The sequence below is a fragment of the Vespa mandarinia genome, chromosome 7 (genome assembly GCF_050613455.1).
Source record: "Vespa mandarinia isolate Hongniang chromosome 7, ASM5061345v1, whole genome shotgun sequence".
In the NCBI taxonomy this organism is placed as follows: Eukaryota; Metazoa; Arthropoda; class Insecta; order Hymenoptera; family Vespidae; genus Vespa; species Vespa mandarinia.
The window spans coordinates 2821226-2837347 of record NC_140816.1 but is presented as its reverse complement, the minus strand read 5'-3'; the positions used below and the strand labels follow the sequence as shown (position 1 = coordinate 2837347).

Below are 16122 nucleotides of genomic sequence, written 5' to 3'. Positions count from 1 at the left end.
TTTTTTTTTTTTTCTTTTTTTTTTTCAGGTATATTTGGAATGTTTCCGTACGATCGTTACAAGTCAAGGTTGTTTTTTTTAAAGAGAGAATAATAGATCAATTGTGTATATATATATATATATATATATACACAATAGAGAATACACATATAAAATATAGAAGAGTACAGATTAAACTTGATCGTAATCGTATTTATTAATTATCGACCATAAAAGTATTTATTAAAAATTTCTATTTTTTCTTTGTGTCTTTTCTTTTCTTCTTTTCTTCTTTTTTTTTTTTTTTTTTTCTTTTCTTTTAAGAAATACTCGTAGTATTTTACCGTTTATATCACATATACTTAAAGTCATTATAAAAATAATGTATAAGACTTGACCGATTTATCGATCGTTTCGACTTAACCAAACTATAGTTCTACCTTGTATTCGATAGAACCATACAATTAGAAGATAGAAGAGAAAATGTTGAATTATTCGTAAGGAAATATAAACGTGTGATAGAAAAAGCTATCTTGTAAAACATTGAAATGGTATCGGCGATTATCAGAGAAAAAAGAGTTTTTGACATATATGTACATATTTATATTCACATCATACATTGTTATATCAACACATAACATTGTTTAGTGAAAGAGAAATGAAAGGATAGGTTGTTCATCGATTAGTGCATGTAATTCGTAGTAACGAATGATATACCTCACGGGATTTCCATGTCCTCGTATCAGCAACAGACCTGGCGTGGATCCAATCCCATCACTGCAAACCACTTTCCTCGACCCATTCTCACCAAGTAGCCCTATAAATTACTCGTCATTACGTTATCGTCTCGTAAATTGTTTTTCCGTGGCGTCCTCTCGTTAATATCAATTTGTTCATCGACGAGACGTACAGGCAGGACCGATCCTTCTCCCCCTCCCTATTGGTTTTTTTTTACGTAGGTCTTTAGATGAACGTTGCAACGGGAATAAAGGAACTAGAAAAGAAAGGAAAGAAAAAGGACAAAGCAAAAATAAATAAGCACAGAAGGAAAAGAGAAGAGAAGGAAAGGAAAAAAAAATAAAAAAATAAAGAAAATGAAAATGTACAAAAAAAAAAAAAAGAAGGAGAAAATAATGAGAACGATCAATTTGAAGATTAATCCTTATGTAACAAGTTTTGACAGGTAGGCTCTCTCGATTTATTGGCACGATACATCAGACGTTCTAACCTATGCCGTACTATATCGTGACACTATTCTTTTTAATGTACGCTTCGTAAAAGCGTCACTCGAGCCGTGTGTGTTTACTTTTTGCTTGAGGGAAAGTTCTCCCGTCGCGCAACGTTGCGTCGTCATCGTGCGACACGCCTCGAACTTCTTCCTTGTTCGATCGAACATTTTTAATCCGGAACAATGATGGAATCATTATAGCAACGAGTTAATTAATATTGTTATCTAACATTTTTATCCTTTGATATTTTATATTACGACGAAGTAGGTGTGAATTTTTGTTACTTCGATTATAATCCTCCTTCGTGATTCTATAGAAAAATAGAGAGAGAGAGAGAGAGAGAGAGAGAGAGAGAAAGGAAAAACTAAAAAAAAAAAAACGATAAAATTCGTTAATTAGAGATAAAAGAAAAAAAAAAAGAAATAAAAAAAAGGAAAGAAAGAAAGATTGAATATTATAGAATCTGGCGAAAAATAAACGGTCGAATAAACGAGAGATATTTATTCGGCCGAGTCATAGTGACACGTGTAAACGCAAGAAAAACGCTCGACGGAAAAGTAACGCGACGATGCTCGATAAAACTGCGATACGGTTAACGGTTAATACGACGTGTATCGATCACGACGGGGAAAAGAGTGGTCTGGTTACCCTCGGTACTCTTGCTATTCACCCCCACAACCCTGCCCCCTCCCCTCTCCCCAACCTTCGCCAACGTCGTTTCGCGGCCATTAATTCGCCTAATGCTTTTATATTCACAGTGAACGAAGTTCCGGTGGTAGTTTAGTCGGCAACGTAAAGCTCGCCAACCATGCCGGTGAAAAGTTTCCCAACGTAACGGTTTAACGTTCAAGTCTTTCTTTTTCTTTCTTTATTTTCTTTTCTTTTCTTTTTTTTTCTTCTTTTTTTCTCTTTCTTACTTTCTTTCTTTCTTTCTTCTCTCAAACTATCCTTCTCTGTCTGCCTTTTCGTACACACTTACATAACGTATAATATTTTTATATTTTATCGGTGAGAAAAATTTTCGAGAGGAAAAATCCAGATAAAAAAGAGTATTACCGGTCACGTATACGCTAGTCTCAATGACGTATCAATTTGAATAACTCGACAGTAATCGACTACGTTTTATAATGCGCTCTTATTTTCGTGGATTTAAATCTCGAACCGAGTAATAATCAAGCTTAACAGTAAATGTTTCGTATGATGTGTACACGTACGTACGTAGGTATATATATATATATACATATACGTATATATATACGTATGTATGTAGGGAATGTGTATTGTAATCCTAGCCATGTTGTTCGTGGATCTACCGTAAATACAGGGATGGAAACAAATCTGATATAGTTTCCCTGGAAAAAGAGATCTTTTATTTACGCTGATGTGAATGATGCATGGGTATTCCGACAATGGAAGAAAAGTACGACCAACGAACATTTCTATATTGGCTTTTAAAATACTCTTACACGTTCCGTGATATCTACCTACTCGTAAGAAGATTAACATTTATGAATTACATATGTTCACTTCAATTATTTTCTCTCTCTCTCTCTCTCTCTCTCTTTCTCTCTCTCTCTCTTTTGTGAAAAATTCACGCTATTGGCCTAAAAAGAATATCCGACTATATAAACGTATGGCGGATAAGAAAGGAGATAGAAACTCAATTTCCACGATAAGTGCAACGATCCGAGTTGATAAACGACGCAGAAGAAAGAGGAAGAGAAAAAAGAAGAGGACGAGAAGGAGAAAGAAGAGAAGAAGAAGGAGGAAGAAGAGAAGGAGAAAAAGAAGGAGGAGAAGGATGAGATGGAGGATTAACGCTTGACGTTTATTCACGAGCTAAGAAAAAGACGATAGACGATGAATGAGGAGACGAAATATGGAAAATCGGTGGATGCAGAGGAAGGAGGGAAAACGGTGGTCGGAGAACGATGAGGATGGAAGAGGGCGCACCGTGGGAGTGATCAATACTACCCCTGCACCGACGACCGCCCTCGAGAGTAACAAAGCTCAAGTTGGACTCGCGAAAGGCAGGATTTTCGGAAGGATAACTTGGGAGTGTGGAAGCCTCGCTTCAATTGGATAAAACCCTGTGAAAAGATGAAATTCTGATTGGTTCAAAAAAGGAAAACAGACGGAGTATTCCTCGAACGAATCCTTCGAATTATATTACATTTTACGGATACCTAGGAAAATAGGGACTTGATATTCGTGACACGAATCACTATTTTCTTATTATGTTTTTATTTATTTATTTCCTTTCTTTGAAAAGTCCGTAGGTACATAAAAATTTTAAAATAATAAAGTGTGTGTATCTTCTTGCATATAACGCGTGTTGTCAAAGGATTGGATGGAAATATTCTAAGAAAAAAAAAAAAAGAAAAAAAAAATGGAAAAAAGAAAGAAGGACAGAAAAAGGAAGAAAAAAAAAAAGGAAAAAGTTCATTTTTTATGGATGAAGTGTGGATAGCAATTTATTACATCTACGATATTGGTATTTATTTGTGTATTTTTGTTCGGTCCATGTGTTTCTTTTGATAGAAATTTATCCAGACATTATTTTGGCAGCAATACTGCCGTCAATGCAATAAAATTTATAATTGTCACCCATTCTTTTCTACAATTTGGTGCAATATTTAAATTTTCATACATATATACATACATATTTTGTACAAAAGCGAATAGTATGACTGTACTTTTAATTGTCTTTTCACAATGGTCACGAACTGTTGGACGTAGTTCATATGTGAACGTGAACGAGAACAGCACCTTTTATCTGTCGTCATTGTTAAACCGTCGTCAACGTCAAGATTATGTTATGACTCTCTCTTTCTTTCTCTCTCTCTCTTTATCTCTTTGTCTCTTCAGTGGACAATTTATGACGTTCTAACTGCATTTACGGTGGCTAACATCTCTCTTTGACTTTAAAATTTTTCTACTATCATCTGTACCTACGGATTTCATGGGAAATTCAAAAAGTGAACGTTCGAGCATGGAAAAGCTTAAAAATTTCGTTTAGAGATATACTGGAAATTGCATGAAAGAGAGAGAGAGAGAGAGAGAGAGAGAGAGAGAGAGAAAATATTATCAAGAATACTGGTTGCCATACATATCGAGCTTCGAGTATTAGATATGTTGAATTTCAAAGCTTTCAGCTTCTACCTTTTAAATTGGCGACAGAAATCGACCACGTTCGAAATTTCAATTTTTCTAGTCCGCCCATGCTCCAGTTTATTTTCCGTCGACACACTTTCTCTCGCACGACTCGAAAGACGAAAAGAACTTTTCAAGACGTTCTATATTTTAATGAAAGTCTTTATCGAAAAGAACGGACGATAATTAAAATCGTTTTATATTTATATCCTTACGAATATTCGTTATCCATTAATTTTCTCTAAAAATATTTTTTTTCATGTTTCTTATAAATTAAATAAATAATTTATCTTGTATTCGAGTGCAATCGCTGTATCGTAGTTTCCTTAAAGTACGAACTAGTTTAATTCTCTTGATTATAATATTACGAGATCCTAACAGAAAGATTGATTTACATTTAAATAGGCTTTATTTCTCTTTTTTTTTCTTTCTTTTTTCTTTTTTTTTTTTTTTTTATCCAGTAAATCATTGACTTCCTTGGAAACAATTTTTAAATCTGTAATTAGTTTATCACCGCATAAAATCTTGTCAAATGAATACTCCATAATGACAGACTGACTGACATAGTTTCAACTAAATTGTCGACTCGAGGGAGAAGAGAGAAAAACTTATGAGCAATGTCCATAATAGTAGCGTCCGCGTGAAATGAAGGTCCGATGTGTATCGCTTGAATCGTTTTTGTCGCGATGGATTAAGGGAGAAAGAGGAAGGATTAAAGGGGTTAAAGGGGCAATACATTGACGTGTAAGTGTGTGAAAGAGAGAGAAAAAGAGAGAAAAAAAGAGAGAGAGCATCGTGCTTGTTTTGAGTTTGTGGCCATTGATGCGTGACCAGGGGCTGTTAACCCAAAGGACGTTCCACGTTATCGGTAGCCCTTGTGACTTCGTTTCAACTCTTGACTTTTTCTCTCTCTCTCTCTTTCTCTCTCTATCGGTTTCATCTTTTTCCTCATTTTTTTTTTTTATTCCCTCTATACACGCATACATATATGTACATACATACATAAATATACGCAATAAACGTATTCAATTGACCCGTATGTCCGACTTTTCAATTACGCGATCACTTAATGCGATATACTTTTTTTTTTGTTTTTCTTTTTTATATTACCAACTTTGTAGAATCGGAGGACGATAGTCGAGGCCGAGTTTGCGTCATAGGAAAGGAAAGTGTCCTCGTAGTTCAGCCTGATTCGTGGGATTCGTGATGGAGGCCCGTTAAGTCAAGGCGAGAGCACGTTTTTGCGAGCTCGGCATTCCTATTCGCGATGAATCGGTGTTCGCTTAATTAAGTCTCCGATTTTGCTGAGCTTTTAAAATGGTGTAACAGGCGGAAAAGAGAAAGAAAGACAATGAGAGAGAGAGAGAGAGAGAAGATAGATAAATAGATAGATAGATAGATAGATAGATAGATAGATAGATAGATAGATGGAAAGTCACGATTCGTAAAAATTACGATACACAGTTTAGTGAGATTTTGAATGGTTCGATCGTGACGAAAATGACAATGGTCTTTAGCAATGGTTTCGATAACCATTTCTACTTTTGTTTTTGTTTGTTTGTTTTTTCTTTTTTTATTTTTTTCTAATTTTTTTTTTTTTTATTTATTTCTTTTTTGTCTTTTTAATTACTGACTCGACTTTCCGATCGAACTTAAAGAATGGTTTCGTTTAAAAACGAATTTGTTCGGACTTACATTTTATCCTGGAAAATACAAAAGCGGTCATTAATAATCTCGTATTAAACGTTAAACCGAAGAATCTTAATTTAATCTAATGCACGTACTAATTATGGAAGAGATCGGATATAATGGATTTCAGAACATCCGGATCGAACGAGGAGAATATACAAGCAATGGGATATCTCTCCCTTGATAGGTTCTCGCGTGCATTACATGCCATGTTCGAAGCTTGAACGCGATGGAATTTCGCTCCAAAGCGACACGCCTTGAATTTCTTCGGCGTGTCATTAGCCTCCTTGTTTGACGTCTAACATTAAATCTCGATTCACCTGCGTGATTATTCACCACGCGTTTATTTCTGTTGTCCCTCCCTCCCCTCTCCCCTCCCTTTCTCCCACCCTCTCTCTCTCTCTCTCTCTCTCTCTCTCTCTCTCTCTCTCTCTCTCTCTCTCTCTCTCTCTCTCTTTCCACCGTATTCGTCGACTTCGTCGTTTACATTTGATCGATGAAAATTCGTAATTTCGACTGATAAAAGAGATCCAATTATCGTCAGCCGAAACTCGAGACTTCTACAGTTCGAAATTATTTTCGATAAGCCTATCTTTAAGAAAGATTGAAAGATATGAATGGATGAATGGATGAATGGATGGATGAATGAATGAATGAATAGGTAGGATAGATAGATAGATAGAGATAGAGATAGAGATAGAGAATGTGAATGATACAGACGTTTCAAATGAATCGAATTCGTAGTAGTTAAACGAAGATGTTTCCTTTTTTTTCTTCTCTCTTTTCTTTTTTTCTTTTTTTTTTTTTTCTTTTTTTTTTCTTCTTCTTCGACGTGCTTACACGTTCTCTCATTTTCAAGATTACTTCTCTTTTAGGCCCTCATCGTGCAGACTCAATGCGAATGGCTCAATTCGTGTCTCATCCAAAGAGCTATAGATTGTATTTTTCCTACTATCTCCGTTCCTTCTTATACCATCCCTCGGTCACCCCTCACCCCCTTTTTGATCGAATTCACGAAGAAACGCTCCTTAAGAAAATCTCGTCGAAGTTTCAATAGAAAGCTCTTCTTTTCTTTCGTTTTTTTTTCTTTTCTCTCTCTCTCTCTCTCTCTCTCTCTCTCTCTCTCTCTCTCTCTCTTTGTCCCCTCTTATCGACGTTATTACTTCATTCTTCTTTCATCATGTCTCTCTAGTAGCCGAGCCTTTCCTTTTTTTCTTCTTTTTTTTCTTTTTTCTTTCTTCTTCTTCTTCTTCTTCTTCTTCTTTTTCTTCTTCTTCTTCTTCTTCTTTTTTTCTTCTTCTTCTTCTCCTCCTCCTCCTCCTCTTTAGTTTGATGTTTCGTTTAGCGCCTCGAGGAATATCACGAGGAGAGACGTCAAATTCCATAGTCGAGTATCGGGGCTTTCTTTAGAACTAATCAAACTTGTTCAATTATCGTAGTTGCGCCAACGTAACGATGTTTGAAAAGATGTTGGAAAATGCATTTTGAAATTTTAGACAACATTAATAGACATCGAATAGTAGGATATTGTTATTTGATATGAAAATATTTTTTTCGTTATGTGGTACGTGCAATATCAGGTCACAATGTATATATGTACATACGTGACAGGCATATTATCTGATATAACGATTCTAAGTAAAACAGGATCGATAAAAAACTCGTAATTTCTTCTTTTCTATGTGTATGTGTGTGTGTATGTGCGTGTTTGTGCGTGTACATATGTCTATATGTTTGTACGCATTACACATATCTATCTGCATACATAGATTCATACAAATGTTCATTTTCCAAGTATTGATGAAATGTATAATGAAACAGTAGAGATATTGAATACACAATGAAATATTGTATTTCCTTTTTTCTTGCTCTCTCTCTCTCTCTCTCTCTCTCTCTCTCTTTCTCTCTTTTTCCTCCCTCTCTTTCTTAAAATCATTGTTCGTGTTTACTGAAAAAAAAAAATGGTTTCTTTGATTTCACAAAGTTTCTTTTCATAAATAACGATTTTAATTCATTAAAATCATTACAAGCACACGTTATGCATCGAGCCAATATATATTTTCAATAATATTCAATATTCTTTTTTTAGCGAGGTTTTATATGTTTGAACGAATATAAAGATTATAACAGATAGTACTACTAGCGTTTACGTTTGGTCGCGCGTGCGCGATATAAAATCTGCTTTTAGAGGTCATTCGTATTTACGCGTATCCATATAGATATGTGCCATGTTCCTTGTTCTCGTATATTGCCTTGGTAAATATTGTAAAGCGTTTAAAACGTTTTAAAACTACGGTACATTCCCCAGTGTTGTTAAATTGAAAAACTTTTCCTTGAAAATATAATCAAAAGAATAAATAATTGAAATGGTTTTTTCCTTTTTTCTTTTTTTCTTTTACTTTTTCATTCTTTTTTTTTTTTTTTTCTCGAAATCGTTAAAAACAATCTTAACGAGGGGATTTGAAATATAAATAACATTATGTAGATTTGACATTTAGGATGTTACGTTTATCTTTTATATACCATAATTTAGACTACCTGTAATAAAGTGTTTATTGTTATAACGATATAACGTGAAATCATCGTTAGTGGGAATCGCGACAACATTTAATTAGCGTACACGTTTAATAATCATTCCCCAGAGGTCACATTGTAACACGTTTCAAATTCATAATTGATGCTTCGTCTCATAATATCAAATCTGTTCTCATATATGTAAGCAAGTGTCGATATTAATATTGTCATAAACATGGCGTATACGATAACAAGATACGATACAATAAATTCATTTCGTTATAATCGAAAAAAAAAAAGAAAAGGAACTAGAAAAAAAAGTTACATAAGCAACGTTTGTTAAGTTAAGAAAAAAAAAAAAAAAACAAATAAAAAAGAAATGAAAATGAAAATGAAAATGATTACAACGATAGTAGAAATTTGTATGCTCGATTATATGTAAAAAAGAAAAAAAAAAAAAAAAAAGTAAAAGAAAAAGAAGAGAAGATTTATCATCTATCTTTCTAATGTAAATTTTTCAATTTACGTTTCTCCTCAGATCCATGCATACGTGCACATTAAAAAAAGACAGGAAAAAACGATAGAGATGATTCCTTGGGTAGATAGAAAAATAATTTATCGAAGTCTGTGTGTGTGTGTGTGTGTGTGTATGTGCATGTGAATGCGAAAGTGCGTATATATATCGATCTCATTGCTATTTACTTTTCATTCATCGAGTCCGTTCGTAAAATGGTAATGAAACGTTTGAAAAACGAATGAATTCGTAGACGATGATTTTTACTCGATCGTAACGATTTAAATTTTCATCGTTGAATCGTACTCGAAACAAATCGTCCTTGGATTTACATCTCATTAAATTCGAACGTATCTTTTATGTATCATTCGATACGATATCGAGGTATCGTTGCATAAATATAAAAAGAAGAAGAAAAAAAGAAAAACAAACAAATAAGTAACACAATGTGCTCCATTTACGGGCTTAAACCTATTGGAAAGCGATAGTGGAACGTTATTACGCGGACGTGGCTTTCGCGAAAAGTGATTTCATCTCTTTCCTTTTTTTTTTTTTTTTTTTTTTCCTATTTTGTTTTATTTTCTCTCTTCTCTATCGATGAAGTCCATTGGCACGAGCTTATCCGGAAATGGTGAGATCATTCTTTATCTCCTTTTTTCTTTTTATTTCCTTTTTATCTTTTTTTTTTTTCTTTTGTTTTCTTTTCTTTTTCCTTTTTTTTTCTTTTTTTCTTTTGTTTTCTTTTTTTCATCCCGAAACAAGATAAGAAACATAGATGTTTTTCCTGACGATATCTCGAAGCGTTTTATCTATCTATCGCGATATGAAATATTCGGTGAACGAAAGAAATGCAATAAATCAGAAATGTAAATAGTCAAGTTTTCTTTTTGAATCTTTTCGTCCAACGATTTATACTTTAACAGATATATAAGTTTCGTTTATATGCAACTTTACGCTTATAATGTATGTATATATTATATGTGTACGTATGTGTCGGTACGTATCGCACATACGCATTTATCGTTTTGCGGAGTACTTGATAACGTCACAATGTCGAGTTTTAGTATTACTACGGACTGAAACTATTCCTCATGTTCTAGAAAAAGTTTATTTATTTCTTTGTTGGCAAAACGGGAACGCGTTGTGCGGGCAAACGTGAACGGAAGAAAGATTGTACGAATGCGGACGAGTATTGTTTTCTAGGAAGAAAGAAAGAATAGTCGAGTAGAGCAGAGGGAGAGAGAGAGAGAGAGAGAGAAAAGGCGAACGTTTTATCGGGTATCTCGTTTAGCTTCTGTACCGATTTCGCAGTACAGAAGTTCGCCACAAATAATGCGACCAGTTTCGTGCGAGTGTGTAACGAAAAGAAAAGAATAAAACAAAACAAAACGAAATAAGAAAAAGGAAGAAGAAAAGAACACAAAAAGAGAAAAAGAAATTCATTGGTTTGTATTGATTTGTATTCAGATCGGTTTTATATAGTATCGAGGTTGTATTAAGAAAAAAAAGAAAAAAAAAAGGAAAAAAAAAAGGAAAAAGGAAAGAAGGAAAAAAGAAATGAAAATGAAAATACAAAAGTGTTATTTGATTTCTCGAAAGGCAACGATGATGACAAGATGAGTTTTTCAGGGGAAAAAAAGGAAAAAAAAGAAAAAGAAGTTCATTGGTTTGTATTGATTTGTATTGAGATCGGTTTTATATAGTATCCAGGTTGTATTAAGAAAAAAAAGAAAAAAAAAGGAAAAAAAAACAACGGAAAAAGGAAAGAAGGAAAAAAGAAATGAAAATGAAAATACAAAAGTGTTATTTGATTTCTCGAAAGGCAACGATGATGACAAGATGAGTTTTTCAGGGGGAAAAAAAAGAAAGAAAAAAAAAAAGAAAAAGAAAAAAAAACCAAACAAGAATCCTGCGATTATAAAACGCGTTTAATTTCCGTCTGTGAATGCTCCTTCAACGCGATGAGTTTCAACGTGAAATCGCCGGTAACGTCGCGGAAATCGAATTTGCGGCTAATTAACAGCGACGAGTTCTCGGGATTCAATGAGAACGTGTTCATCGTTGCGTGTATTGCGAGATGGAAAAACGGTTTATTAAACGAGAAAGCCGAGTCGAACCAAACCGTCCATTTTAATGACATAACGGATTTGTTTCTGTCGAGGGATGAAGAAAAAGCAAACGGACGTGCTTCACGTCGCGGAATTTAAAAGGCTTCGTTCGTTCGTGCGAAAGCATTCTTGAATCTTGAAGAGACGTTTTCATCGACTCCTTAAAAATCTTGTGCCGTTTGATTCTCATTGCTTTTATTATTTTGCAACATAAAAATGCGAGATATTTTTGATGGAAAAGTAGGGAAGAGAAGGAGGATTAAAAATAGTATATCATTTCGATTTTATAAATGTGAATAATATAAATTATATATAAATGCAAAAAATAACAAAAATTTTCAATTTTACGAGATTAAATCTCGCGTATTTCGAAACTTAAAGGGGGAAAAAAAAAAGGGAAAAAGAAAGTGGCAAAAGAAAGAGAAAGAAAGAGAGAGAGGGGAGGGAACAATGAAAGAATCTGTATTACGACAAATTATATTGAATTACCGTCCATTGACAGAAAAGTTCGTGCGGCAATTCTCAGATTCAATTGTTTATATAATTGGATTTTTAGTTTCTTTCAACTTTGTTTTCTTTTACTTTTTTCGTGAAGAAACGAGAAACTCGATAAATGTAGAATAATATTTACGGAAATACAAATTATGTTGTATAAGTTGATATGTATTGTTGTATGTATGTACATATATAAATACAGGGAAATTCCTGGCATTCGATTTCGAATACGTTTGTCATCGTTGTTTGTAATATAATCGGAAAATGTCAAATAATATAAACGTTTTCATACAATGGAAATAAAACTATAGTTATCTATTTTATTAAACTAATAATTCTTGCGATCGATTTTTCTTATATAAGAAAAATTTCTTTTTGTCTATTTTTCTTTCCCTTAAGCGTCTTAAAATATCATTTTGTTTCCTCTTTCGAGTTAACGGAGAAATATGTAAAATAAAGAGCGACGATGAGATACCAAGAAGTGGTTGGTATCGAAAATTCTCCGAGACGTTTTCATCTTCGTTCAAAGGGATTTTCAATGCCTTTTTCCCCGGCACAGTCCTTGTCAAAAGAAACGAAACTAAACGAAACGAATTTTTAGGGATCTCGTTCCTCGAAATTACAAAATTTAAAGGATCCTACTTTATTCTTTATCTATTCTCATAACCCTCTTCTCTTTTGTTCTATTATATTTTGTTTTAGTCCTGTTTTTTAAACAGGCCATGGACATTTACCGTCTTTTCATACATATCGTTCAATTATTAAGAACACATTTATACATTTTTCATCGATGTGACAGAATTCCAATTGTTTGTCGTTTAGCCGTAACACACAAATCCTCATCGAGTTATTCCCCGGGGAGAGGAGACAGGAACGGGGACGGAAGAATTGATCGGAATAATGTTAATGTCGGGAATACATCAGACTCGAAACTGTATAACTCAAAAATATTCGATGTAAAATATATGTATATATATATATATGTAGTGTTTTGAAAAACGATTTGATCTAAATAGAAAAGAATATGTGATAAAGAGAATATTGCGTTGAAAGATTTAAATTTGATCCTAAGAAGAATCTTTCTTAATCGTAATAACAAAATCAAATAATTATCATTACGATGTATGCTTCTCTCGATATCGTATAAAATTTTTCCAAAAGATTTTTTACACTTTTTTTAATACTTAAAGAGATAATTACTTTTACGATATACATACATACATTTGAATCGAATATTGATGTAGCTATAAGTAAAAGGAGGAACACTATTGCCTGGGATAAATGATATAAAAACTAAAATCCAAATGTTTAATACATCTTCCTATCTTCTTTTTTTTTTTTTTTCTTTTTTCATTTTATAGATCTATGGACATAGTTGCAGTAACGACTGTCGGTTCAAACGTACGAAAGATGAAGTCGCATCAATCGCGATTTTCTTTGGCTGGAATGTAGACGACTAGAATATATCGAATGGAAGAAAGAAGATAACGATCGTCGTGAAAGAGAGAGAGAGAGAGAGAGAGAGAGAGAGAGAGAGAGAGAGAGTGTGTGAGAGTGTGATTGATCGGTGATCGATTGCGTGAAATAACGTTCGAGTGGCGATTCGCACTCGCGTCGCAAACCAAATGTTCCCCTCCAGTTTGCTTGCAAGCTTTTTGCAAAAAACAAAAAAGGGAGGCGAAAAGAGGGGAGCAATATCGCGATACTTTCGAGCTTTTATTCACCGATAAAGTGAAATCGGAGAAATTTGAAATATTTAGGAATAAAGTATATCTCTTTAAGAAGAATAAAAGGCAAAGTCGGGTTCAAGATAAAAAAAAAAAAAAATCATTGGCTGTGCGTTTATTAACGTAAACGATAGTGTTCATCGATTGTACAGATATGTATCGATTCGTTTCGAAGATATTCTGAAGAAGGAAAAATAAAGAAGATTAAGAGGACGTTGAGGAGGGTAAAGGACGAAAAGTCGTGACGAAGTAATAGAAGATAAAAAGAAAAAAAAATTGAAGAGAAATAAATAAAAAGAAATTAAAAAAAAAAAATAACAAAAAAACAAAAAAAAATGTTGTGAAGGGATGTTCTCCTATATAATCAAAGTTAAAATTAATGATTATCAATTAAATATAAAACATATAATACACGTACATATATAACTACGGTACGCGTACGTGATACGTAATATTAGCAATAAAATAACGCGTATTCCTTCGCGTTAGTAAACAAGCAATAAACAAGTTCGGTCCTTTTCGTCTTCGTTATCGTTTTAAGAGAAATTATAAACGCGTTCGGTGTGGATCGTGGAGTCTACCAATTGTGGTGCTCCTCCTCGCTATCAACGACGCTGGACGCTATATTTTTTTAATCACGATTTTGGTGTGTGAAATAAATAAGAAAAAAGAAAGGGAGTGAAGATACGACAAGATGGCGTTCGCCGCGGCAAGAATGATCCTGAAGGACAAGAGGCGGAAGGCTAGCAAAGAGGACTTCGCACCTCGAAACAGAAGCAAGGTAAAGTCGTTAATTATGAACTAATTAAATAATTTCAATTATCGATACGATTCCCTTAATATAATTAGTGCAAACAATGAATATTTAATCATGTATTTTTCATTCTGATTGGCAAACAAATTTCTTTTAGATACGACATCGTTATTTGTAATTTGTTGTATTATTTTTGATTGAAAAGAAAAAGAAAAAGAAAATGAAAAAAAAAAAAAAAGAAAGATAACTGTATTTCTTTCGCATTAATTTTTATAATAGATTACTCTCGTACACGAGAGATGATCGGAATAATCAAAAGCAGCTGATCGCAGATCGCAAACTGACTATCAAATATCAATCAACGAGTACTTTGCTCGAACGCGTGACGATGAATCCTGAACATTTAAAATGTTCCAATATCCTTCATTTTCTCTATACAACAGATATTTAAAAAAAATATATTTTTTTTTATATAACGTGGTACGTCTTGTTTCTTATATCGCTATCGTATGAGAAAAATTTCGTTTTGAAAATTTGTTATTTAATCCTTGACAAACGATACGACGATGCATGACACGTAACGAGTTTTACGTTAGAACGTCGACCTTTACAAAGTTCACTTCTCTGTCGTTTTATTTACGTTTTTCTTTTTTTTTCTTCTTCTTCTTTCTTTTTTACTTTTCTTTTTACGAGGAGAGGTAGTTCTGAAACGTTTTAAACCTTAATTTTCATGTCACCACGGAGATATAAGTTATGCTGTCCACGTGCATAGAAGTATGCTCTTGTTTTCTTTCTCACAAGAGAGAACAATAAAAAAAGAGGAAAGAAATAAAGAGGCAAAAAGAGAGGAAGAGAAAGAGAGAAAGAGAAAGAAAGAGAGAGAGAGAGAGAGAGAGAGAGAGAGAGAGAGAGAGAAAGAGAGAGAGGAGTTACGTACATATGTAAGTATGCGCATAATTTATATACCAAATAACAAAAACAGTAAGAGCAATAGAGAATTAGGTCGGAGTTTTATCGTAACGTAAGTAACCATGAATTGAACGTCATTTAACGTGATATCGTAACTAATGAAATTTTCTCACGTTATTCTAACTATCGTAAAACAATAATGGTCTTAAGATTCTTTCACGCGATTCTTTGAAGCTTTTAAGATGATATAACGTACAATGCATCGATAATAATAAAAAAAGTTTGATAATAATTTTCGATAAGCTTCGAGTTCGATATATACTACGATTATTACGATATATTACGATTAAGGAAGTCTTAGATTTTGAAATTTTTATAAACGAAGGAACTAATATCAATTTGTCATTTTTCTCGAAGATCTCAACAATCTTAACTAATTAAAGTAAAATCGGTGATCAAGTTCACGGTTTTATGGTTGAATCTTTGTTCGAGCATCACTTTGCCGTATTAAGAATGATAAACGGAAGTTTGTTACCACTCTGGATTCCGGAAATTAAGTTTGACTTTAACCGGATGACGAACTTTTCCGATTCTTTCTTTATCTAACTATTTATCTCTTTCCTTTTTCTTTTACTTTTATATTTTAGTCTCTTTGCTAACATTCGATAGTTCTATGAAACAAAATTATCTGGCTTTGTTCTTTCGAGTCTTTCTTCAGGAAGTTTTACGATCGTCATAATTAATTCGAACTTTTTATCTTTTTTTTTTTTCGACTTCTAATCACTTTTTTTTTTCTAAATTTAAACTCATCCGTTGTCGTAACAAGATATCCCAAGGAAATTACGTAGGATCAAATAGATCCGTTCTGATCTCATGAAATCTTAAACAGAAAAACCTCAAGCTCTACGCGTTTTTCACGATATGCATAATTTTAAGAAATAGAATCGATTACTTGGAAATACTTCCTGACTTTGAATTTAGGATTTCAAGATTACGAAGAAAGAAATAATGCTTTTTATATATATTATATAATATAATATAAACAGGATAG

At 33.3% G+C, this 16122-nt stretch overlaps 1 protein-coding gene across 3 annotated transcripts in view; it reads left to right on the top strand.

Moving 5' to 3' along the window:
• The window catches only part of LOC118440458 (neo-calmodulin), a 96683-nt gene that overhangs the window by 40454 nt on the left and 40107 nt on the right, over positions 1–16122 (top strand). Inside the window, exon 1 of one of the 3 annotated variants that reach the window (XM_035863509.2) lies at positions 13743–14189. The exons of 1 other annotated variant lie outside the window; for it this stretch is intronic. In XM_035863509.2, coding sequence (XP_035719402.1) covers positions 14103–14189 — 87 coding nt within the window. In that variant the 5' untranslated portion in view covers positions 13743–14102. Of the gene's footprint in view, positions 1–13742; positions 14190–16122 lie in introns of those variants that run through there. One more of the 3 variants, XM_035863511.2, reaches the window with a different exon arrangement.